The sequence below is a fragment of the Rhinoraja longicauda genome, chromosome 12, assembly GCF_053455715.1.
Source record: "Rhinoraja longicauda isolate Sanriku21f chromosome 12, sRhiLon1.1, whole genome shotgun sequence".
NCBI lineage: Eukaryota > Metazoa > Chordata > Chondrichthyes > Rajiformes > Arhynchobatidae > Rhinoraja > Rhinoraja longicauda.
In genome coordinates, this window is record NC_135964.1 from 38,021,695 (window position 1) to 38,049,207 (window position 27,513).

At 37.6% G+C, this 27,513-nt stretch overlaps 1 protein-coding gene across 27 annotated transcripts in view; it reads left to right on the forward strand.

Annotated features, from left to right (window-relative positions):
• LOC144598928 (uncharacterized) overlaps positions 1-27,513 on the forward strand; it is a 223,015-nt gene that overhangs the window by 106,412 nt on the left and 89,090 nt on the right. For 16 of the 27 annotated variants that reach the window (XM_078409534.1, XM_078409522.1, XM_078409536.1 and 13 more), the window contains 21 exons: positions 1,222-1,362; positions 2,382-2,498; positions 7,287-7,424; positions 8,087-8,230; positions 10,931-11,074; positions 11,540-11,683; positions 12,022-12,165; positions 12,648-12,791; positions 13,266-13,409; positions 13,890-14,033; positions 14,519-14,662; positions 15,137-15,280; positions 15,762-15,905; positions 17,002-17,145; positions 17,637-17,780; positions 18,605-18,694; positions 19,196-19,330; positions 20,652-20,792; positions 22,331-22,456; positions 23,394-23,534; positions 27,110-27,247. In XM_078409534.1, the coding sequence (XP_078265660.1) occupies positions 1,222-1,362; positions 2,382-2,498; positions 7,287-7,424; positions 8,087-8,230; positions 10,931-11,074; positions 11,540-11,683; positions 12,022-12,165; positions 12,648-12,791; positions 13,266-13,409; positions 13,890-14,033; positions 14,519-14,662; positions 15,137-15,280; positions 15,762-15,905; positions 17,002-17,145; positions 17,637-17,780; positions 18,605-18,694; positions 19,196-19,330; positions 20,652-20,792; positions 22,331-22,456; positions 23,394-23,534; positions 27,110-27,247 (2,895 nt within the window). The remainder of the gene's footprint in view (positions 1-1,221; positions 1,363-2,381; positions 2,499-7,286; positions 7,425-8,086; positions 8,231-10,930; positions 11,075-11,539; positions 11,684-12,021; positions 12,166-12,647; positions 12,792-13,265; positions 13,410-13,889; positions 14,034-14,518; positions 14,663-15,136; positions 15,281-15,761; positions 15,906-17,001; positions 17,146-17,636; positions 17,781-18,604; positions 18,695-19,195; positions 19,331-20,651; positions 20,793-22,330; positions 22,457-23,393; positions 23,535-27,109; positions 27,248-27,513) is intronic. The other 11 variants (XM_078409524.1, XM_078409525.1, XM_078409526.1 and 8 more) reach the window with 11 other exon arrangements.

Genomic DNA, 27,513 nt, shown 5'->3' on the forward strand with positions numbered 1-27,513 from the left:
TGTAAAAGAGCCAACAATAACCTGGAGATTTCAGTGGCCACTTGCGCAAGTATTGTTGGCAAATTAAATTGATGAAGGAAGCTGAGGGAGTAACTGCTGGTAGTGAAGACAATGAGGGTTGAATTTTCGAAAAATTAACCCCATTGTTGTTCAAATTCTATTGGCATTGCAGTGAAGAAGACAGGGAGGGCATTGGATGGCACAGCTTTTTTGTCCCTTGGAGTACATAGAGATTGTGCTTAAGATGGACCTGTTGGTTACCATCACAACATGCATCTCTTTGTGTCGCATGCTTTGAATAGTATTGAATTTCATAGGACAGCTGGATTTGAGAAGGATTCTCCATAATCCTCAATCATCTGCCTTTGTGAGGACAAAAAAGGGCCTTATACAGATGTTGGTAGTAACTTTACACCTGGGAGAAGGACCTGTGATTTTCTCTAGTATATAGCAGGGAGACACTCTATTTACTATGATTGTTGTCTCCATTCTTGCAGACGATCAAGCTAGACGTGTCTCTTTGGTTCTTTGTCTTGCCATATCCCTGGATGGACATTTAATACTTCATATTTATTACAATGTTAAAGAAAACCATTCAGCGCATTGGGTCAGTGATATTGTGAAGAAGTTAGAAAGTACTATCTTAAGGACCTAGCATCTTTTCACCCTTTGAAGATTTCCAACTGTTCAACTACAAGTACCCTGTAGCCTGTTATCCCACATTGCTGGCAGTCATCGACGTAGTGAACTTATCAACAGAGCCACCGAAGTCTAAAACTGCTTGGAGCTGCCTACCATGACCATCCAATAGGTTTCATCCTCCTACTGGCTAGATTACAGCCGTTGGGCCAGGGCATGCATTATGTAAAGATCATAGGGCCAATATCTAGTTGAAATGTTGCCACTAAGGGGAAGTAAATAGGTGAATGGCTTTTATCATTGTTTGTTATTAAATTTCATGAGATTTGATTAAACATTTATGTTAATTTGTTTCACTTTTCTAACAATGTTATTGTTAACATTATCTTTGGCATAGTTTTTTTCGATGAAAACTATTAGTTACACACATTTCATTCTATTTAATCAAAACTCAAGATTAATGCAATTTTACTACATTTGCTACATTGCTTTGGTTTTCAAAAGTAATCAGGAGAACTTACTGTTTGTGTTAACTTTAAGTGAGATTAAGAATTTTCTATTATTTCCTTCTTCTCCCCTCAGACTATGAGGTGCCAATGTATGACATAAATAATGTGTCCACTTTAATGGCAGACCATGAAATTCCAGTTACTGACACCCCTAATGTGATCTATCCAATCCCAGAACCGGAATCTGTTACGATAAGTGATACCGAACCTACAGGTACTTGTGAGAATGTTCGTGTCTCAGTTGAAATAATTGTGTGGTTTAATTATATAAAGGCATAATTCTATGAAATGAACAATTCACTGCATATCTCCTGAGAAGTAAGGTTTTGCTTATCCTTGATAGGGTTAGTTGGCCAATGCTCTTTTTTCATGGAGCTCAACGTGTGCCTGGCTCTGTTTACCAATTATGGCTTTCATGTTAGAAAGCAACAATGATGCTATGTGAACTGCTTGTTTGTTGCCTTTTAATGAAAGATTAAAAATTTAGTATCTGGCTTCTTTCTTATTCTTTAATAAACCAATCATTGATACTCTTATCAATTTCATGTTCTAAACACCAAACCACTGACACTCTCAATATGGCAAAGAAGTTCCAGCACCTGAACCAACTACCTTTCAATTTATAGAGGTCACATCTGTTTTGACAATATTTCAATTTTGATCGCAACTTCGTGATGAAGTAAATAATACTTGCATGTTGAGTTTTGTGCAAAAGTAACACAAATATTGGTTGCCTTGGGCATGAAATCTATTTGATGAATCTTGAAATCTATTTGCCAAATCAAATGGAGATTAAGTGTTTATATTCTGTTTAATTATTGTGCATCCTTGCGCAATTATTGTGCAATGTGCATCCTTCATATTTATAGATTGTGTTTAGCTGTTAAGTGTTAATCAACCTTTACAAGTGATTGCTGAATTATAATTGGCTTTTGCATAATGTTGCATGGAATATCGGTTACGATAACAGTTAAATAAAACAGTGGAATTATATTAAATTAATATATCACTTGTTATATTATGGATTACTCTATTACTTGAACATGCATTCAGCAGTTTATGTTTGTAATGGGAGATATTTATTGTTAATGTATCAAAAAGGAGGACTTTGTCTGCAATAATACTTTATTCTAATAATGCCTATTAATACAATTGAATTCTTCAATGCATGGGTGTGTTGTCTCAATAGGGAATTACAACGTTCATTTCATAATTCCTTCTTATTCCCCTCAGACCATGCCATGTCAACCTTTCACACTCCTAAAGCAATTACTATAATATCAGGCTCTGAGCTGCCAAACCCTGGCATGTTCAATCCAATCACACAATCTGAACGTCCTGAAGTTACAGGTACTTCTGACAATGTTTCTGTCTTGTTGCTAAATTGTGAGGAAATTAGGAAACCTGCTGCAAAAGCTCTATCTTGTATTCACAGTTAATGAATGTTTGTTACTTTTGTGAGACTGCTTGATATCCTGTATGAATCTTCCATGCAGCAAGTTAAATATATTGACATAATTTTTAAAAATGAACAGTACTTTGCCTATTTCCTGGAAATAGGCATTGCATTCTTTGTAATCTGACTCATTAAACACAGAATTATGAGTGAATAGGAAGGTATTCAACGGTATAACAAGTAAATGAGATTTATTCTGCAAAGGTAAGACATTGTAATGATATAAAAGAAGTGTGCAGAAATTCCAGAATCAGAACCAGCTAACAGACCAGTTATTGATGTTGTAGGTATTTTGAGGATATTCATGTCTTTTTTGTGAACCCAGGGTTGGAGTAGTTACCTGTTGAGAATTGTGTACAATAATAGTGCAAGGGCATGTGTTGTGAAGAGAAAAAGACTAGTTAAGACAAATGTAGGTCGCTTGCAGTCGGAAACAGGTGAATTGATCATTGGGAACAAGGAAATGGCAGACCAATTGAACAACTACTTTGGTTCTGTCTTCACTAGGGAAGACATAAATAATCTGCCGGAAATAGCGGGGGACCGGGGGTCTAATGAGATGGAGGAACTGAGTGTAATCCAGGTTAGTCGGGAAGTGGTGTTAGGTAAATTAAATGGATTAAAGGCCGATAAATCCCCAGGGCCAGATAGGCTGCATCCCAGAGTGCTTAAGGAAGTAGCCTCAGAAATAGTGGATGCATTAGTGATAATTTTTCAAAACTCTTTATATTCTGGAGTAGTTCCTGAGGATTGGAGGGTAGCTAATGTAACCCCACTTTTTAAAAAGGGAGGGAGAGAGAAAACGGGGAATTATAGACCAGTTAGCCTAACATCGGTAGTGGGGAAAATGCTAGTCAGTTATTAAAGATGTGATAGCATCACATTTGGAAAGTGGTGAAATCATCGGACAAAGTCAGCATGGATTTATGAAAGGCAAATCATGCCTGAAGAATCTTATATAATTTTTCGAGGATGTAACTAGTAGAGTGGATAAGGGAGAACCAGTCGATGTGTTATATCTGGACTTTCAGAAGGCCTTCGACAAGGTCCCACATAGGAGATTGGGGTACAAACTTAAAGCACATGGTATTGGGGGTTCAGTGTTGAGGTGGATAGAGAATTGGTTGGCGGACAGGAAGCAAAGAGTAGGAATAAATGGGTCCTTTTCGGAATGGCAGGCAGTGACTAGTGGGGTACCGCAAGGCTCAGTGCTGGGACCTCAGTTATTTACAATATATATTAATGATTTGGACGAGAGAATTGAATGCAATATCTCTAAGTTTGCGGATGACAGGAAGCTGGGTGGCAGTGTTAGCTGCGAGGAGGATGCTAGGAGGCTGCAGAGTGACTTGGATAGATTAGGCGAGTGGGGAAATGCATGGCAGATGCAATATAATGTGGATAAATGTGAGGTTATCCACTTTGGCGGCAAGAACAGGAAAGCAGAGTATTACCTGAATGGTGGCCAATTAGGAAAAGGGGAGATGCAACGTGACCTGGGTGTCATGGTGCACCAGTCATTGAAAGCAAGCATGCAGGTGCAGCAGGCAGTGAAGAAAGCGAATGGTATGTTAGCATTCATAGCAAGAGGATTTGAGTATAGGAGCAGGGAGGTTCTGCTGCAGTTGAACAGGGCCTTGGTGAGACCGCATCTGGAGTATTGTGTACAGTTTTGGTCTCCTAATCTGAGGAAAGACATTCTAGCCTTAGAGGGAGTACAGAGAAGGTTCACCAGATTGATCCCTGGGATGGCAGGACTTTCATATGAAGAAAGACTGGATAGACTAGGCTTATACTCGCTGGAATTTAGAAGACTGAGGGGGGATCTTATAGAAACATGTAAAATTCTTAAGGGGTTGGAGAGGCTAGATGCGGGAAGATTGTTCCCGCTGTTGGGGAAGTCCAGAACCAGGGGTCACAGCTTAAGGATAAGGGGGAAGTCTTTTAGCACCGAGATGAGAAAACATTTCTTCACACAGAGAGTGGTGAGTCTGTGGAGTTTTCTGCCACAGAAGGTAGTTGAGGCCAGTTCATTGGCTATATTTAAGAGGGAGTTAGATGTGGCCCTTTGGCTAAAGGGATCAGGGGGTATGGAGAGAAGGCAGGTACAGGTTACTGAGCTGGATGATCAGCCATGATCATATTGAATGGCGGTGCAGGCTCGAAGGGCCGAATGGCCTACTCCTGCACCTATTTTCTATGTTTCTATGTTTCTAAATGCTATACCACACTCTGTCACACCTTGCACAGTTAATATACGAATTTAAATGCAGTATTTTTAACTGGTGGATTATTTGACCAGTGTTTTTCTGAAGTTTAAATAATATTCTTGACTGTAAACTTTCAATTTGATAGTTAATTTGTTCCAATTGTTGAATAATAATTGGCATCTATATTGTGTTGCTGCATGAGCTGTCTGCTTATTAGCACTTTCATCAGAAATGTTCAGAATAATACATTTATTTGGCTGAAAATTAAGTAATGTAAAAAATTTAATTAAGTAATTAAAAAATTCAGTCATGTATGAAAATAATTACATAATTTTAGTATTCCATAGAATCCACTTAAATTTACTATTTTGATAAAGGGTGTTTTATTCTACACACTTTTGCATTCTAAATATAGACATTTTACTATCATTGGTTCAATGGTTGAATGGAACCATTATGGTCAGGCCATAAGTTCTTGGTCTTTGACTTTCCATATGTGTTCAATCCAAACACCAAATCTGTAAAAGCTATAACAAGAGATGCTGATGTTACAAGTGTTATTGACTGTGTTTGCATGTTGGTTGTTCACATTTGTGCTAAATTGAAAGTTTAAACTTCAGCTCAGAAATTTGGTTGCATGAAAATTGATTGTGTCTTGAATGGAACACACTTGTGACCATTTCAGGGCCAAATATGACCAGCCATTTCCACTAGCGATTTGATGCTGTTTCCATTATCATTCTGGCCCCTATAAAGCATGAGCTAATACAAACATGTGCCTCCCCTTGAGCACACTAGGAACAACCAGATTTTTACAATTCTGCTATCTCTTCAGTAGTTTGATTTAAAGAAGGCTATCCTAAATGGGACCCTCCCAACACTACGAGCCCAATTTGAGCAGGGGCATATTAATTTAGTTAGCGACTAGCTCTCATTATGCTCTGCCAACCCACCCATCTCACTCAACCAACAGACCCCCAGCCCCTACTCCTCAATCAAATGATGACCTTTAATGCCACACCATTGCCTAATAGTCACTTCACCTCACCACTGAATAGCAACTCAGCCATAACTTAATTGGACTTCCAATCCTCCACTCCCAAGACCCTGAATGGATGTTCAAATACCATCTTATCCATGTATCCCAATCAGATTCATACACTCTCTACACCTCAATTACCTCTGGACACTTGTCCCTGCCACAAAACCCTATCCCTCTCCCTGCTCTGCTTCAATATTCCTGTCCCTGCCTGTCCACTTTTTATCCCTTGAGACACTTCTCCCAGACCCCGGTCAACCATCGAATTCTCCAAACAGCCAACATCCACACTGCCACATCCCTCTTTCTGTTTTCACTCAAGCATCCTGCAAGATGATTCCAAGTGATAAAGAAGGCATATGATTTGCTTGCTTTCATATGTTGGGGCATTGAGTGTAAGAGTCCGGAGGTCATGATGCAGTTTAAAATTATGAACGGCATAGAGAGGATGGAAAAATCAAACACTAGAGGACCTAACCTTTCAGGTGAGAGGGGCAAAGTTTAAAGGAGATATGCGGGGCAGGTTTTTTACACAGCGGGTGGTGAGTGCCTGGAATGTGTTGCCAGGGGGTGGTTCTTGAGACAAATATAATAATGGCATTTAAGAGACTTTTGAATCGCCATATGGATATGCAGGAAATGGAGGGATATGGATTATGTGCAGGTAGATAAGAGATGGTCTGGCATCATGTTTGGCCGAAGTGCCTGTTTTTGTGCTTCACTTTTCTATGTTCTATAACAATTTACGAGCCTCTCAGCCACACATGACAGTTTCAGTTTGTGCCTCTTTGTGTACTGATTTTGTTATGCATCAGCCGTTTACAACGTCAAACCCAAAGTGATTGCATTTGTAGACCTTTGTCTGAAATTTGCATTTAAATGTTGTGCTTATGGTGTTTTTGTTAGTTTGTACGAATCTTTGTTGCAACTCATTCAGTGTCAATTCATACCATATACAAAGGGAGCAATCCACTGCACATCTCCTGTATTTACCCATTTTGCCTATCTTTGTTGGTTTAGTTTGTCATTGTGCTTACTTGTTGACTTTGGAGTTTGTTTGTCTGTTCAGTGTTTGTGAACGGATCATGGTTTTATTGTTGTGGTTTATTGAATGATAATTAGCTTTGATGTAGTGAAACAATGTTGCTGCATGGATTATTTGTTAAATCACTCATATACGACGCATTATGTGAGATATATGCAATTAATTACTCAATGTGTTATCCATTGTTTAGCAGCAAAAGAATAGAAAAATACTTTTCATAATATATGGTTGCACTTGAATATGTATGTTATTAACGTGAACGAATCACATATTGGTTTATTTTATATAATAATAGCATCGAGGAATCAAACAATATCAGCAAAATAATAAATGATTTATTTTAATGAGATTAAGAATTTTTGTGTCTGGCTTCTTTCTTATTCCCCAGGATATACGGAGCCAACTGCTGACACTCCTAACATGTTCAGACCACGTTCAGGGTCTAAACCACATATCATTGACACTCCTGTGTTCATTTCGATCCCTGAATCTGTACCAACTAAAATACGAGTTACTGAAGTTGCAGGTATTTCTGACAATATTTGTGTCTGAACTTGGGGATGAGGTAAACCATTGTTGCATGTTGAAATTTGTGCTCAAGTGTCTGAAAGTGGAGACACACACTGCAGTCACCATGCCACTCCTTTCTAGTTTAGTGTTCAGTCAGTCTGCGTGTGAAATGTACAGTATATGTGAAGTCACTGTCTTGCATGGAATTCATTCATCCCAGTTGCACAATTTGTATGGAATGAACAATCCACTACAATTCACAAAAAACTTGAACCACCTATGCTTTTTTCTGATGCATTACTTGTCAATCTCCCTTCCTCATCTAGTTTATAGATTGCGCTTGGCTATAATTTGTCATTCATTTTATCATATCTACTTTACACTAAAGCTTTTCAGATTATCATTGGCTTTTGGGTTGTGGAAGCAGTGTTGCGCATGGACTGTCTGTTGTCATGTCACTCAAGTGCAACGTTTTCTGTAATGAATTAATTTGTTATTATGTATAGATTGTTTTATGAAAAGTATATGGTCAATTTATGTTTGTGTTGGAATTCCTTTCATGTTTTAACGCAAAGGGAGTATTTATTTAAAGCAATGCTGCATAATGCAAGGTGGTACCTTGGGAATGTTTACATGGAGATGTTTTTAAAAAATCCTGCTACCTTTTTATTTCCTCAGACCATGCAGTATCATCTTCTGAAACTCCTAATGTGGTCACCTTACTGCCAGGTCACAAGCAGCCAGTGTCTGACTCTCCTCCATATGTGTTGAATCCGGCCATAAAATCTGAACCAGCTAAGATAGGATTTAGTGAAGTCACAGGTACTTTTGACATTACTTGTGTCTTGGGTGTGAGCTCCAGAATGCTTTTCTATAAACATCTATGTGTTCAGGTCACTTGTGTGAAGCCTATTTCTTAATAATTATGCATAGGGGGCATTTGTTACTTCACTGTTTTGCATTCAACTCATGCAAAGCCTTGGCACAAATTATAGGAAATAAGCAGTCCAATGTAGTCCTTGTGGAATTAATGGATTTCCATGTACCTGCTGGATTATTTAATCAATGTGCTTCTTTCATGAAATTTGTACTCTGCTATTGCGAAGGATAATGAGGTAATGGGGAATAGATCAGGAGTGTGATGCAATACTCTCCACTTGCCTGGATGAGTGCAACTTCAACAGCATTCAAGAAACAAGCAGGCTACTATACAGGATATAGTAGCCCACCTGATAGGCAGCCTAATCCACAACCCATCAGTGACTTCACCTATGATGCGCTGTAGCAGGAGTTTGTACCGTTGACAGGATGTATTGCAGCAACTCATCATGATACCATAGACAGCAGCTTCGAAACCCACAATCACTTCCAGCTAGAATGACGAAGGCAGTAAAACATGGGAAGATCACCACCTCGAAGTTGCCCCCTCAGCCACACACCCTCTTGACGTCGACATATATCACCATTGCTTCAACCTGGATGGGCAAAATCCTGGAACTTCCTCCCTTACTATGTGGATATACCTACAGCTCAAGGTCTGTAGTGGTTCAAGAAGGCATCTCACTCCCATCTTCTCAAGAGCAATTGGAAATAGACAATTAGGTCAGCCTGTAAAATCCATATCCCTTGGATGAATAAAATCAATGTGTTAGTATGTTTGCAGGAAATAAATAATAGAGATGGCATGTGAATTTTTTTTAAATGATAGGATTCACTGATGATTGATAATCAAATAATTAAATTTCCATATGAATCAGATTGTTTTATTGGAGGCAGCATTGCAACCTGAAACGCAATGTTAGGTCTGTTGTATGTAGTTTTTAAAGGTACCTCCCAGTAGTAATTGGGGTAAATACATGAAAGATAATAGGAAAAGTTCAAGGAATGAGAATAATTGTGTGCTTCTCACAAAGAACTGCAATAGTCAAAATGGACCCAAAGGCCTCTTCCAATGCCATAATTTGAATATTCATGACGAGATAACATGTGTCAACCTGCTTTTGAAATGTTGTGAAGCTTATTGAATGAATATTGTCTTTGAATATTATCTAATGGAGAGTCTAATATATCACATAACATTTTTGACCAACAATTAAATACTTTTTCATTCAATATTGCACATAAGATAGTGCATTAATTGTTATATTTGAATCTATTGAATATCATTAAACAGTAACAGAAAAATAAGACTGTTCATTTTAGTCTGCTGCAAGGACAACCTGGTTTTGATCCTCATTTCAGATCATAAGATTATGTGATAGGAGTAGAATTAGGCCATTCGGCTCATCAAGACTCCTCTGCCATTCAATAATGGCTGATCTATCTCTCCCTCCAAACATCATTCTTCTGCCTTCTCCCCATAACATCTGACGCCCATACTAATCAAGAATCAATCTAGCTCTGCCTTAAATATATCCACTGACTTTGCCTCCATAGCCTTCTGTGGCAAAGGATTCCACAGATTCACCACGCTCTGACTAAAGAAATTTCTCCTCATCTTCTTCCTAAAAGAACATCCTTTCATTCTGAGGCTATGACCTCTAGTCCTAGACTCTCCCATTAGTGGAAACATCCTCTCCACATCCCCTCTGTTCAAGCCTTTCACAATTCTGTATGTTTCAATGAGGTCCCCCCGTCCGTCTCCAGCGGAGATAGTATGTTTGCAGGAAATAAATAATAGAGATGGCATGTGGAATTTATTTAAATGATAGGATTCACTGATGGGAATCCGTGAACTCCAGCGAATATAGGCCCAATGCTGTCCTCATATGTTAACCTATTCATTCCTGGGATCATTCTTGTAAACCTCCTCTGGACCCTCTCCAGAGTCAGCACATCCTTCCTCAGATAGGGTGCCCAAAATTGCTCTATGTGTGGAGTTAACATTTCCATGTGACAATATGCATTTTCTCTAGATGCTGCAGTTTATTAGCCCACCTCAAAATGTGTTAAACACAAACTGTTGGTTGAACTCAGCGGGTCAGACAGTATCTGTGAAGGAAAATGGACAGATGACAATTCAGGTCGAGGCCCGTCTTCAGATTGGTGGAGAAGAGTCCACTCACCATTAAACCATCACCTCTTTCTACCAGCAATCTCCCCTTCACCCCAGACCAAAGAAGGGTCCCTACCCAAAATATTGTCTGTCCATTTCCCTCATGACTTTCCTTGAATTCCTTCAGCTGTTTGTTTCTTTCTCAAGAATTCAGCATCTAGGTCTCTTGTTTCTCAATAACCACAATCAATAACTCTAGTGTAAATAAGTGGCAAAAGAATGGGATTCGACTTGTTTGTATGTACGAGTGTTGCAAGGAAATAAGAGGCGGTGTGGGATTGATGGGATTGCTCTGTTAGGTCCTCGTTAATTTTCCCATGTGCTGGAGGACGTTGTTCCATACCGTATTAAATAATTAAGTACTGGTAGTGTTCAATGTGCTAATATACATAGGAAACTACTTAGCATCAGGTGTACGTTTAGAAGATATTTAGAATTTTGTAATTTGGCTTCCTTTTTATCCTTAGAAGACCATGAATTATCAACTTCTCACACAACTAAAGTGTTCACTTTAATATCTGGCTATGAACGGCAAGCCACAGACATTCCCAGTGTGATCAATCCAATCCCAGAACCTGATCCTGCTAAGATAGGAGAGGCAGAATTTTCAGGTAGTCCTAACAATATGTGTGCTTTATGTTTGAAATAAGCGATGCAGCAAATAATTAAAAATGCATGCTTAGATTTCTCACAATTAAGAAAAAAAGACTGGACATGCGCCACATATGCCATGTTATGCTTTTAAATGAATAATTATGTGAATATTTGTATTGGTTGTGTGTAAGGCATGGAAGAGCCTGGAAAACACAAACATACTGTACACTTAACTTGCTTCGTCATAGTTGGCAACAATGTGAGTGATTGTTGCAAGGAAATAACAGGCGGTATGGGACTGATGGGATTGCTCTGTTAGGTTTTTGTACAATTCCCATGGGCTGGAGGACGTTGTTCCATACTGTATAAATAATTAAATAATGATAGTTTTCAATGGGCTAATATATAGGAGACTGCTTAGCATCAGGTGTTGTTTAGAAGATATTTAGAATTTTGTAATTTGAATTCCTTTTTATCCTTAGAAGACCATGAATTGCAAACTTCTCACACAACTAAAGTGTTCACTTTAATTTCGGGCTATGAACGACAAACAACAGACATTCCCAGTGTGATCAATCCAATCTCAGAACCTAATCCTGCTAAGCTAGGAGAGGCAGAATTTGCAGGTAGTCCTAACAATCTGTGTATTTTCTGTTTGAAGTAAGCAATGGAGCAAATAATTAAAAATGCATGCTTAGGTTTATCACAATTAAGGAAATATGTCTGGACACGTGCCACAGATGCCATGCTAGGCTTTTATGTGAATTATATATTTGTATTGGTTGAGTGTAAGGCATGGAAGAGCATACAAAATACAAACATACAGTACACTTAATACAACCTGTATTAAATAATTAAGTAATGATAATATTCAATATACTAATATACATAGGAAACTACTTAGCGCAGGTGTACATTCAGAAGATGTTTAGAATTGTGTAATTTGGCTCCTTTTTATCCTTAGAAGACCATGAATTGTCAACTTCTTACACAAGTAAAGTGTTCACTTTAATATCTGGCCATGAGCAGCAAGCCACAGACATTCCCAATGTGATCAATCCAATCCCAGAACCTGATCCTGCTAAGATAGAAGAGGCAGAAGTTACAGGTAGTCCTAACAATATGTGTATTTTATGTTTGAAATAAGCAACGGAGCAAATAATTAAAATTGCATGCTTAGTTTTATCACAATTAAGGAAAAAAGTCTGGACACGTGCCACAAATGCCATGTTATGCTTTTACATGAATATTTATGTAAATATTTCTATTGGTTGTGGGTAAGGCATGAAAGAGCCTGGAAAACACAAACATACTGTACACTTAGATGTCTTTCCTTAACTTGCTTCATCATTGTTGGCGACAATGTGAGTGATTGTTGGAAGGAAATAACAGGCGGTATGGGACTGATGGGATTGCTCTGTTAGGTTCTCGTTTAATTCCCATGGGCTGGAGGACGTTGTTCCATACTGTATAAATAATTAAATAATGATAGTGTTCAATGTGCTAATATACATAGGAAACTATTTAGTGTCAGGTGTACGTTTAGAAGATATTTCGAATTTTGTAATTTGATTTCCTTTTTATCCTTAGAAGACCATGAATTGTCAATTTCTCACACAACTAAAGTGTTCACTTTAATATCTGGCTATGAACAGCAAGTCACAGACATTCCCAGTGTGATTAATCCAATTCCAGAACCCGATCCTACTAAGATAGGAGAGACAGATGTTACAGGTAGCTCTAACAATCTGTGTACTTTATGTTTGAAGTGAGCAATGGAGCAAATTATTAAAAATGCATGCTTAGGTTTATCACAATTAAGGAAAAAAGTCAGGACACGTGCCACAGATGACATGCTAGGCTTTTATGTGAATATATATTTGTATTGATTGTGTGTAAGGCATGGTGGAGCATGCAAAATACAAACATACTGTACACTTAGATGTCTTTCCTTAACTTGCTTCGTCATTGATGGCGACATTGTGAGAGAGTGTTACAAGGAAATAAGAGGCAGTATGGGACTGATGGAATTGCTCTGTTAGTTTCTCGTATAATTCCAATGAGCCGGATGACTTTGTACCATACTGTATTAAATAATTAAGTAATGATAATGTTTAATATACTAATATACATAGAAAACTACTTAGCGCAGGTGTACATTCAGAAGATGTTTAGAATTTTGTAATTTGGCTTCCTTTTTATCCTTAGAAGACCATGAATTGTCAACTTCTCACACAAGTACAGTGTTCACTTTAGTATCTGGCCATGTGCGGCAAGCCACAGACATTCCCAGTGTGATCAATCCAATCCCAGAACCTGACCCTGCTGAGATAGGAGAGGCAAAATTTACAGGTAGTCCTAACAATCTGTGTACTTTATGTTTGAAGTAAGCAATGGAACAAATAATTAAAAATGCATCCTTTGGTTTAACACAATTAAGGAAAAAGTCTGGACATGTGCCACAGATGCCATGTTATGCTTTTACATTAATATTTATGTGAATATTTGGATTGGTTGTGTGTAAGGCATGGAAGAGCCTGGAAAATGCAAACATACTGTGCATTTATGGTCTTTCCTTAACTTGCTTCGTCATTGTTGGCGACAACGTGAATGAGTGTTGCAAGGAAATAAGAGGTGGTATGGGACTGATGGGATCGCTCTATTAGGTTCTAGTACAATTCTAATGAGCTGGATGATTTTGTTCCATACTGTATTAAAATAATTAAGTAATGGTAGTGTTCAATGTTCTAAAATACATCGGAAACTATTTAGCGCAGGTGTATTTTCAGAAGATATTTAGAATTTGTAATTTGGCTTCCTTTTTATCCGTAGAAGACCATGAATTGTCAACTTCTCACACAACTAAAGTGTTCACTTTAATATCTGGCTATGAACGGCAAGCCACAGACATTCCCAGTGTGATCAATCCAATCCCAGAACCCGCTCCTACTAAGATAGGAGAGACAGATGTTACAGGTAGCTCTAGCAATCTGTGTATTTTATGTTTGCATTGAGTAATGGAGCAAATAATTAAAAATGCATGCTTAGGTTTATCACAATTAAAGAAAAAAGTCTGGACACGTGCCACAGATGCCTTGTTTTGCTTTTACGTGAATATTTATGTGAATATTTGTATTGGTTGTGTGTAAGGCATGGAAAGGCCTGGAAAACACAAACATGCTGTACACTTCGATGTCTTTCCTTAACTTGCTTCGTCATTGTTGGCGACAATGTGAGTGATTGTTGCAAGGAAATAAAAGTGGTATGGGACTGATGGGATTGCTCTGTTGGGTTCTCATATAATTCCCATGGGCTGGAGGACGTTGTTCTATACGGTATAAATAATTAAATAATAATAGTGTTCAATGTGCTAATTAATATACATAGGAAACTGATTAGTGTCAGGTGTACATTTAGAAGATATTTAGAATTTTGTAATTTGGCTTCCTTTTTATCCTTAGAAGACCATGAATTATCAACTTCTCACACAACTAAAGTGTTCACTTTAATATCTGGCTATGAACGGCAAGCCACAGACATTCCCAGTGTGATCAATGCAATCCCAGAATCTGATCCTGCTAAGATAGGAGAGGCAGAATTTTCAGGTAGTCCTAACAATATGTGTGCTTTATGTTTGAAGTAAGCGATGGAGCAAATAATTAAAAATGCATGCTTAGATTTCTCACAATTAAGGAAAAAAGAATGGATATGTGCCACAGGTGCCATGCTAGGCTTTTATGTGAATATATATTTGTATTGGTTGTGTGTGAGGCATGGAAGAGCACGCAAAATACAAACATACTGGACACTTAGATGTCTTTCCTCAACTTGCTTCGTTATTAATGGCGACAATGTGAGAGAGTGTTACAAGGAAATAAGAGGCAGTATGGGACTGATGGAATTGCTCTGTTAGTTTCTCGTATAATTCTAATGAACTGAATAACTTTGTACCATACTATATTAAATAATTAAGTAATCATAATGTTCAATGTGCTAATATACATAGGAAACTACTTAGCGCAGGGGTACATTCAGAAGATGTTTAGAATTTTGTCATTTGGCTTCCTTTTTATCTTTAGAAGACCATGAATTGTCAACTTCTCACACAAGTAGAGTGTTCACTTTAATATCTGGGCATGAGCAGCAAGCCACAGGCATTCCCAGTGTGATCAACCCAATCCCAGAACCTGATCCTGCTAAGATAGCAGAGGCAGAATTTACAGGTAGTCCTAACAATATGTGTATTCTATGTTTGAAGTAAGCAACGGAGCAAATAATTAAAAGTGCATGCTTAGTTTTATCACAATTAAGGAAAAAAGTCTTGACACGTGCCACAGATGCCATGTTATGCTTTTACATGAATATTTACATGAATATTTGGATTGGTTGTGTGTAAGGCATGGAAGAGCCTGGAAAACACAAACATACTGTGCACTTATGGTCTTTCCTTAACTTGCTTCGTCATTTTTGGCTACAATGTGAATGAGTGTTGCAAGGAAATAAGAGGTGGTATGGGACTGATGGGATTGCTCTCTTAGGTTCTAGTATAACTCTAATGAGCTGGATGACTTTGTTCCATACTGTATTCAAATAATTAAGTAATGGTACTGTTCAATGTGCTAATATACATCGGAAACTATTTAGTGAAGGTTTATGTTCAGAAGATATTTAGAATTTGTAATTTGGCTTCCTTTTTATCCTTAGAAGACCATGAATTGCCAACTTCTCACACAAGTAAATTGTTCACTTTAATATCTGGCTATGAACGGCAAGCCACAGACATCCCCAGTGTGATCAATCCAATCCCAGAACCCGCTCCTACTAAGATAGGAGAGACAGATGTTACAGGTAGCTCTAGCAATCTGTGTATTTTATGTTTGAAGTGAGTAATGGAGCAAATAATTAAAAATGCATGCTTAGGTTTATCACAATTAAGGAAAAAATTCTGGACGTACCACAGATGCCATGTTTTGCTTTTACGTGAATATTTATGTGAATATTTGTATTGATTGTGTGTAAGGCATGGAAGAGCCTGGAAAACACAAACATACTGTACACTTAGATGTCTTTCCTTAACTTGCTTCGTCATTGTTGGCGACAATGTGAGTGATTGTTGCAAGGAAATAACAGGCGGTATGGGACTGATGGGATTGCTCTGTTGGGTTCTCGTATAATTCCCATGGGCTGGAGGACGTTGTTCCATACGGTATAAATAATAAAATAATGATAGTGTTCAATGTGCTAATATGCATTGGAATCTGATTAGCGTTAGGTGTACGTTTAGAAGATATTTAGAATTTTGTAATTAGGCTTCCTTTTTATCCTTCGAAGACCATGAATTGTCAACTTCTCACACAACTAAAGTGTTCACTTTAATATCTGGCTATGAACGGCAAGCCACAGACATTCCCAGTGTGATCGATCCAATCCCAGAACCTGATCTTGCTAAGATAGGAGAGGCAGAATTTGTAGATTGTTTCCTAACAATATGTGTACTTTAAGTTTGAAGTAAGCAAAGAAGCAAATAATTAAAAATGCATGCTTAGGTTTATCACAATTAATGATAACAGTCTGGACACGTGCCACAGATGCCATGCTAGGCTTTTATGTGAATATATATTTGTATTGGTTGTGTGTGAGGCATGGAAGAGCACGCAAAATACAAACATACTGGACACTTAGATGTCTTTCCTCAACTTCCTTCGTCATTAATGGCGACAATGTGAGAGAGTGTTACAAGGAAATAAGAGGCAGTATGGGACTGATGGAATTGCTCTGTTAGTTTCTCATATCACTCTAATGAGCTGAGTGACTTTGTACCATACTGTATTAAATAAGTAATCATAATGTTCAGTGTGCTAATATACATAGGAAACAACTTAGCGCAGGGGTACATTCAGAAGATGTTTAGAATTTTGTCATTTGGCTTCCTTTTTATCTTTAGAAGACCATGAATTGTCAACTTCTCACACAAGTAAAGTGTTCACTTTAATATCTGGGCATGAGCAGCAAGCCACAGGCATTCCCAGTGTGATCAACCCAATCCCAGAACCTGATCCTGCTAAGATAGCAGAGGCAGAATTTACAGGTAGTCCTAACAATATGTGTATTCTATGTTTGAAGTAAGCAACGGAGCAAATAATTAAAAGTGCATGCTTAGTTTTATCACAATTAAGGAAAAAAGTCTTGACACGTGCCACAGATGCCATGTTATGTTTTTACATGAATATTTACCTGAGTATTTGGATTGATTGTGTGTAAGGCATGGAAGATCCTGGAAAAGCCTGGAAAACACAAACATACTGTGCACTTACGGTCTTTCCTTAACTTGCTTTGTCATTGTTGGCGACAATGTGAATGAGTGTTGCAAGGAAATAAGAGGTGGTATGGGACTGATGGGATCGCTCTCTTAGGTTCTCGTATAATTCTAGTGAGCTGGATGACTTTGTTCCATACTGTATTAAAATAAGTAAGTAATGGTACTGTTCAATGTTCTAATATACATCGGAACCTATTTAGCGCAGGTTTATGTTCAGAAGATATTTAGAATTTGTAATTTGGCTTCCTTTTTATCCTTAGAAGACCATGAATTGTCAACTTCTCACACAAGTAAATGGTTCACTTTAATATCTGGCTATGAACGGCAAGCCACAGACATTCCCAGTGTGATCAATCCAAACCCAGAACCCGATCCTACAAAGATAGGAGAGACAGATGTTACAGGTAGCTCTAACAATCTGTGTATTTTATGTTTGCATTGAGTAATGGAGCAAATAATTTAAAATGCATGCTTAGGTTTATCACATTTAAAGAAAAAAGTGGACACATGCCACAGATGCCATGTTTTGCTTTTACGTGAATATTTATGTGAATATTTGTATTGGTTGTGTGTAAGGCATGGAAGTGCCTGGAAAACACAAACATACTGTACACATAGATGTCTTTCCTTAATTTGCTTCTACGAAACCCAGGGCCTCACTATCATTTTTCACATTCCCATTTTTCCCCATTCCACCATGCATGTCCTTGATTTTAGCAAACCTATCCTAATATATGTGCAATCTGTTCTGTGCTCTGGTACAGATATTGTGAATTGGGAAATGCACTGCATATCACCTGGAATTAAGCATTTTGCGCATCCATGCTGGAATAAATGAGCATATTTCATAAAACGTTGAGTTTGTTTGTGAAATGATGTGTTAACTTATTCTGTCTCTGTTTCTTCTGATTTATTGCATTATGAATAGCTTCTAAATAGTGGACGTAAAGTTGCAGTGTGGAGAATCTCTTGTAATGTCGTACGTTAAATTATTTTGAATGATATTGAATTATTTTGATTATATTGTCGGGATAGTTTTGTGTTACAAATAATCTGTTTTTACCTGTGGCATTTATTGCCGCATTGGAAACCATCCAATGTAATTGTAATAAGTTAAATTTTCAAAAATAATTATGTAATTTGAAGATTTTATATCCAGCTTACTTCCAGTATAGCAGACATGTGTTGCCAACCTCTAACATCCCTAACATCTTCTGTTTGATCTCAGACATTAACGTACCTGTCACTGACATTTCAAATATTCCCATTGCACTCCCCGAGTCTGACACGACTAAAATAGAAGATACAGAAGTTACAGGTATTTCTGCTAATGTTTGTGCCTTATTGTAAACTGCAGCAAGAGTAAAACTAATCTGCATGTTTAGATGTCTGTTAAGATAACAGGAAGTTATTTTTTTATGCTGTAGATCTGTCTCACATTTTTTGGGCCGCTCCTGTGTAAAATATTTAATAGCCAATATAACAGCTTGCATGACATAACAGGAAACGACCACCCTTCAATATGGCCCTGGAATTTACTTGTACTTGTACCCGATTAGTTATTACGTTGCATATTTCAGAAAATTCAGATATCACATTTCAACAAGGATGTTAAGGCCTTAGAACCGTTAGGAAATAATAAATAGATCAAGTGTAAAGATAGTAGGGATAAGGAGTTTGTGGAGAGACAGTGGGAGCCATGCAAGATTGCTATGTAATAATGACGATGCTCCATAATGGAATAGAATTAATTTATGAAAGTTCATGCATTATCATGCAAGATTAAGAATTTTGTACCTGGCTTCTTCCTTATCCCGAGCAGACCAGGTGGTGCCAACCTCGGACACTACTAACGTGTTTACTTTCATGTTAAACCATGAGCTGCCGGTTGCTGATGTGATCGATCCAATCCTAGAATCTCAACTAACTAAGATAAGAGATACAGAAGTTGCAGGTACTTCTGAAAATACTATCACTTGGGAATTTAACTATTTGCTAGAGTGGCAGAATCTTTTGACACATGCTATAAATTCTATGCCATAATTTTTCTGTTAAATGCATGTTCAAGTTGCTTGTATGTGAAACAATTTTATTGCTGAATGCATTATCTTGCACACAATTATTTAGTAAAATGCCAAGGCATCTATGAACTGAGCAGCCCACCGCATATTTCCTCCTGATATTTATGCATTTAGTTTGGGGTTATTTTGACAACAAACTTATTTCATGGAGTTTTGAGTCTAAAGCAAATCATTGCTGTGTTGTTGGGAGAATTGCTTAAACGGTAGTTCCATTTGAACAGTGGAAATTTTGTAACTGCATGTTGGTGTAACACTTTTATTTTAATAACTTTGAGAAATATTGATTTAATTGGACAAATTAATGCTGCAGCGACAATAATACCAGTGTCAAAATTCATGGTTACAATGGAATTCACTTAATATTCTCAGAATGAAGAAAGGTTCAGTTATACTCCCCATACTGATGTCTATCAAAACAATGTTTTATTATTTTTGTTAGATGGTAATTAAATTAGGCATTTAGTTTCATTTTATCCCCTCAGGTCATGATGTGATGACCTCTGACACTCCAATGCATTAAATTTAATTCCAGTCTTTGTGTTTCCAGTCACAAACATTCCTATAGTGTTCACTCCAACTCCTAAATCCGAAGTTATTAAGATAGGCTATATCAAAGTTACAAGTATTTCTGATTGAGTAAATAATTAGTGGTGGATTGTGAGGTTTGAGCTAAAAGGACAAAGACCATATGCTGTAGGTGCTCTGCCACTGAAACTGTGTTCAAGTTTCCAGTGTATAACAAGTATTTGACATAATCTGTCCACAGGCAATGTCAAATGTTCAGTTCCATTTCAAATATTGGAAATGAGCACACTGTTGCATTTTTCCTGGAATTCAGCATTTATATATCTTTGAATTATTTGGCCATGCTCCTTATTTCATGACATTTAGAGACCCTTGCTTGGCAGCAGTCTATCAACTTATCTTGGCTATTTTGTGCATGGAGCATTTGTTCTTATATCCCACTATTTGAATAATGCCGAGTTCATGAGGCAATGCATTATGTTCATTTGATTTATCACTCTATGAAAAGTATTATTCATGTTTACATTAGTTTTGTATATTTAGTTTTATTATACTGTAAGAAGAAGGCCAGATGTGCTGCATCATAACAATGATGCCTAGCATTCTCAATATTATTCACAGAAACAATATAGATTCAGAAAATAAGAATTTTGTTTTTTGTCCCTTCAGACCACGTGGTTTCAACTTCTCGCACTCCTAAAGTGCTTACTTTAATAACAGGCCATGATCTGCTGGTTACTGATACTCCTAATGTGATCAATCCAATCCCAGAAACTGAGCGTGCTAAGATAAAAGATTTTGGCGTAACAGGTATTTCTGCCAATATTTGTTCCTTGGCTGTTGAGGTATGTGCTAAAGCAGTAGAAGTTTAGAGCACATGCTTTTAATGCTATGCCACACAATCCCCATGCAATCAGTGTGTAATCAGTGTGCAATGCATGTGTGTAAAATATACCAACATGCTGTCTTGCATGCAGCTCACTCAATGTTGTGGCACAGTTTATGGGAAATCCATTCCATAATTTCCTAAAATTTGTACTTTATGCTTACTTTTGTTTGGTTACTTTGTCAATGTCCTTATTTTACTGAGTTTAGGGATTGCTTAGCTGTAAAGTGTCTGTTCATTCTCTAATGGCAATATTGTTGAAAAGTGCATTAAGTAATAATTAGCTGTGACATAGTGGAAAGAATGTTGCTCATGGACTGTCATTATACCATATATATCAGATTTTATTGGCGTATTATTGAATTAATTAATCAATAATTGGGGCACATTTTTTGGTGCGCCGAAATCACTGGCTACATGGCTAGCCGGGGTTACTGAACGTATTGGGCATTTGCAAATTGTCAGTAACACTTTGTCAGTAACACTTTGAATCTGTTTAAAAAAAAAGTCATTTGCAATCCATTTCCAAAATAATTATATTACATTTAAGATCCAAAACACATTGACACTCTAAAAATGAATTTAAGACCCAGTTAAGCTAGACACCAATTTGCCTGTATCTGGCCAATATCCCTCTTTCCATCTATATGTCTTTCCTATCCATGTACCAAAAGGTTAGAAAATGTGTAGAGGTTTATGCATCACCATTGGAGTCCATGAAAAGTCAATAGAGGCAACCTTTGCACCTTCTACCTTGTTTAGTTTAATCTCAGACTCTGCTAGTATTTAGTAACATTCCTATTGTAATTAATCTAATCCCTAAATCGAAATCATACTAATGGCAATATTTTTGTCTTGACAATGAGTTTAAGAATAAATAACCATGTATAGGGAGAGGATTGTGCCAAAGTACCAGATCGTTAAGCAACGTTCTGAAGCTGCTATTCCATGTGTACACTGTTAAATGTTTGTTTGGATTACTTGTCTGAAAAGTGTCTGTGATTATCCATATACTATCTGCATGGAATTCAACCAGCTCTCAGCTATTCTGTTGTAATGTTTATTAAATGATAAATCACTTTTCTATAGTAGGAACATTGCTGCTGTATGGAGTGTCTGATGTTTTATTACTTTTTGTGAATATTGTGGTGCTAAAAAGTATTATTCATAGTGGAAAAATATTACTGCATGGTTTATTGTCATACCATTTGTGTAAATCATTTAAGTAACTTGGATTAATTAGGCATAACATTTGATTAGTTTGGTACTGTAAAAATGTATTACCAATTAGTGTAGTTCATCACTTGACATGAATACATTTAGTAACATAGCAGTTAGATTAATTGTTCTACATTGCTGCAATGTAATAATGTACAGTAATACAATTGCATACATCAAAACGATATAAAAACATTTTCAGGCAAGATTAAAATTTGTACCTGGCTTCTTCTTATTCCCTCAGACCATGAGGTGCCAACTTCTAACATGTTCAGTTTAATCCCAGACTCTGATCCACCAGCTACTGACATTCCTAATATCCTCAATCCCATAACCAAGTCTGAAGATATAGGAGATATTGAAGTTACAGGTACCTTTGATAACATTTGTGCTTTGAGTGTGTATTGAGAAATAGATTAAATAATAACAAATTAACGCGGAGGTTTCTATAAAAGTGCCAGAAACTTAGACCACATGCTGTACAAACTTTTACAGTTAAATCTGTGTTAAAGTTGGAAGTATTCATGTATATAACCTGTTTAATGTGAGCCAAATTTACATGAACAAGGTAATCCGTGAATGAATAAATCTTTTGCTTATCTACATCGGATGTTGATGTTAGAATCTTAGGCGTGTGATAAAAAAGATAGTTAAGAAAAGGAATACTAATGAGAGTAACAGGAAGTTTGTTGACAGTAAGGAGAATAGTCTAAGGTAACAGAACAAGTTTGATTAAATGGTAAATTGGGTCGGGCGCTAATAGATGGGAATTTAATAATAATAGTTTAATGTGGGGGAGTAAGAGGGTTAGAGAGGATATCGGCAGGGGAGGGGGATTCATCCAAAGGATGGGTGCAATCTGATGTATCTAGGCAGCATAGAAGATTGGAGACCAAGTGTTGATAAATGGGATTAGTATGGTTATTTGATGGTTGGTGTTGACCTGGTAGGCTAAAAACCTGTTTTTGTGTTGAATGCCTCTATTATTTGGGCAACATTCTTACATAATTGGACATAGAGGCTTTGCTTTGTGATAACCTATCATTAAGACTGGATGAAAAATTGCATTTCTCACGTGGCAGCAATCCTGCTGCATGGATTTCCTGGTGCTATATTACGCTTTGTGAATATCACATTAATTGGGTAAGACATATATATATATTTGATAATTGTGTACAAAGTATCATTATCGGTTAAATTGTATTCCATTTATTGCAGGAATTCAAAACTATTCATTTAAACAACACCATCATAATTTCCTTGTGAGACTACATATTTTCTCTCTGCCTTCCTTCTTATCTCTTTAGATGATGAGGTGCCAAGCTCAGATATTCCGTCTGTGGTCACATTAATGCCGAACTATGTGCTGCCACTCACTGATACTCCTAATACGATCAATCCAATCCCTGAACCTGAACGTGCTAATGTAAAAGATACTGAAGTTAAAGGTACTTCTGACAAACATATATGTGCTTTTGGTGTTGAGGTTTATTATAAGGTGCAAGAAATTACCGTACTTGTAGAATTTCTGCCTTACATTTCCTGTTCAATGGGTGCAAAGTGTTTTTGATAGTTAAGAAATTAACATGCATGCGACTTATTCAACAGTATGGAATGAGCAACATGGAGCTTCTTATTCTTGAAATCATGTGTATTATCACATGTACAGAGATATAGTAAAAAAACTTCTGTTTTGCATGCTAACCAGTCAAATTATACTATGCACGAGTACAATCAAGTCATAAATGTGTATATAATGCAAAAAGAGAATGGAAACATAGTGCAAAACATAGTGTCACAGCTACAGAGAAAATGCTGATAATAGAAAGTGCAAAAGCCACCATGAGGTAGATAGGGAGATCAGCGATGCATGCTTCGATTTTTCAGGGTGTCTTCAAGAATGTGATAATAACAGGGATAGTGCTGTTCTAGAATCTGGTGTTACATGCTTTAAATCTTTTGTATCATCTCCCCAACGGGAGAGGGAAGAAGAGAGAATGAAGTGGGTGTGGGTGGACGTTAATTATATTGGCGGCTTTCCCGAGGCAGCGTGTGGTAGATGGAGTCAATGGGGGTGATGGGAGGGGAAGTTTTGTTTGCATGATTGACTGGGCTGCATCCACAACTCTCTGCTACTTCCTGCGGCCTTGGGCTAAGCAGTTGTCAAACCAAGAAATTGATGAGACATTGGTGACCCTCTTTTGGAGTACTGTGTTCAGTTTTAGTGACATCTTAAAGATGTCATTAAGCTGGAAAAAATGCAAAGCAGATTTATGAAGATATTGCCAGGCCTTGAGGGCCTGAAAATAGGGAAAGGTTGGACAGGCTAGGACTTTATCCATTGGAGTGTAGGAGGATGAGGGATGATCTTATAGTGGTGCATAAAATTATGAGGGGAATGAAAGTGTGGATGCACAATCTTTTAGCCAGGTTAAGGGGATCAAGAACCAGAGGATATAGGTTCAAGGAGAGAGGGGCAAAATTTAACAGGAAACTGAGGGGTGACTTTTTCCACTCGGAGAGGGTGGTGGATATATGGAACGAGTTGCCAGAGGAGGTAGTTGAGGCAGGTACTATAACAGTGTTTAAAACACACTTGCACAGGTAGCAACAAAGAACTGCAGATGCTGGTTAATATACAAAAGGACACAAAGTGCTGGAATAACTCAGCAGGTCAGGCAGCATCACTGGAGAACATGGTTAGCCAATGTTTTGGTTCAGGACTTTTCAGAGGGGGAAGATAATTAGGGGATTGGACACATTAGAGGCAGGAAACATGTTTCCAATGTTGGGGGAGTCCAGAACAAGGGGCCACAGTTTAAGAATAAGGGGTAGGCCATTTAGAACGGAGATGAGGAAGAACTTTTTCAGTCAGAGAGTGGTGAAGGTGTGGAATTCTCTGCCTCAGAAGGCAGTGGAGGCCAGTTCGTTGGATGCTTTCAAGAGAGAGCTGGATAGAGCTCTTAAGGATAGCGGAGTGAGGGGGTATGGGGAGAGGGCAGGAACGGGGTACTGATTGAGAGTGATCAGCCATGATCGTATTGAATGGCGGTGCTGGCTCGACGGGCTGAATGGCCTACTCCTGCACCTATTGTCTATTGTCTAAAGCGGTTGGAAAAGGGGAGAGGCAATATTGGTAATAGGGCAACATGGGCAAAGGGAGATAGAACAAAGGCCAGGGATAAGAACAGAAAGTGTGAGACAGGTTTGAAGAGTTGTGGAATGTAGAGGGAGAAATGTAGGTGGATGGGCGGGTTACAAATAGTTGGGAGTCCAGGTGGGACACGGGTGGGATGGGGTGGAGCAGTGGGGGGTGTTTGGGGTGAGTTAGTTAGTAGTTACCATAAATTGGAGAATTCAATGTTCATACTGTTGGATTGTAAACGGCCCAAATGGAAATATGGGGTGCTGTTCCTCCAGTTTTTGTGTAGCCTCACTCTGGCAATGGAAGAGGCCCAAGACAACGAGGTCAGTATGGGAATGGGAAGGGGAGTTACATCCAAAATGCCTTGGCAGACTGAGTGCAAGTGTTCAGCGAAATGGTTGCCAAGTATACACTTGGTCTCGTCGATGTATAGGAGGCCACATCAGGAACACCAAAATGCAGTAGAGGAGATTAGAGGAGGTGTGTGTGAACGTACATAGATGAGAGAGATATGGGGCAAACATTTGCTAATCTCTGCTCATTTCACGATATTTGTCAACACATCGTTGCATGCTGTGTTTTATCATTTTTAAACTAATCCAGATGGTGCATAAGTCCGGGTAAAGGATGAGAAGTATTTATCCGAGTTAGATCCTTCAGGATAATTTTATTTAAATCATGCTTCCTTTGCATCCTGTCAGACCGTAAAATGCTAACATCTGACACTCCAAATTTGGTAATTTTAGTGCCAGACCATGAGTTCTTCGTCACTGATACCTCTAATATAATTGAGTTTAGATTGTGTTCACATAACAGATAATGAGCATTTGTGCTTTGAGTATTGACCTTTCCTGGAATTTCATACATTGTGATTATTTTATTCTCATTGTACTCTAGCTGGGCAGCACAATGGCAGCCAATCATGGCCATGAATTTGTGATGATTATTTGCCATTAAATTAGTACTGATTTGGGAAAACAATGAATGGCATGAAGTGGCAATATCACTGTAATGTTTTTATTACCATTAAATTAATTCGTGAACACATTAATTTGATATTTTTATATTATTCATAGTTCCACTTGAATATACAATAAAACAAATTGTAAAACATTGTCACAATTTGACGATGTCTAATAAAACAATTTTTTGTTCAAAACAATATTTTCTTCCTTATCCCGTCAACCCACAAGGTGACAACTTCTGACACTCCTAATATATGTAATATTCCAGGTTGAAAAATGCCACTGACATTACTAATGTGTGCAATCCCATATTGAGTCCTGAACATTCTAAGTTTGAGATGCTAAGGTTCTAAGAGTGGCTGGCCCCATTTGTGCCTTGAGCACGAACTGAGCATTGGAATAGTTGATATACACAAACTGAGGTTTCTACAAATGTAGCAGAAAGTTAGGCCATGCCGTTTTATTGGTATTTAGGTTACAGGTTTGAGAAGTACATTTGATAGTCGTGCCACAGTTTTAATTAACTGTGAAATTCGCTAAATGTGTCTTGAAACTTTTGCAACTTTTACAATCTTTTTCGGATTATTTGGACAAATCATTTAGTGGTTTTTACAAATGAAAAATTGTTAATCAACTGCTCGTGGCTGTAAAGTTTATTGGGTAGTAAATTTGTTTTGTGTTGTTATACTACTGCTGGTTAATATTGAATTAATCAGGTAAATGCTGTATTATACACTGGTTAGTTCATGGCTTCACACTAAACATACAAATTAATTATATTAAATGAATAAGAATAATTTTGCGAACATGGTACATAATAATATCCTATAATTCAATATTAATCATGAGAATAACTCGTAATAAACATGAGAAAAACAGTATTTTGTATCCAGCATTCTTCTTATCTCTTCAGACCATGAGGTGAAAATCTCAGAAGCTACTACTAATGTGTTCACTTTAATGCCTGACGGTGGGCTGCCAGTCACTGATATTCCTAATGTGATCAATCCAATCCCAGAACCTGAGCATGCTAAGATAAGTGATACTGAAGGTACAGATACCTTTAACAATATTTGTGACTTAAGGCTTGTGTTATAGTGATGGAAATTTAGGCCACATGCAGCAAGTGCTACCACACGCTTTTACAGTTAAGTGTGTGCAAAGCATTTATGGTTGTCAATGCACTATATTGCTTGCAGCTTACAATGTTGTATCACGGCCCTTGTGACGTAAGCAATCTGTTGTAATTCTATGTCATGTATTTTGCTTTTTTTGTTGGGTTACTGTGCCTATTTCATTGAGTTCACACATGGCTTA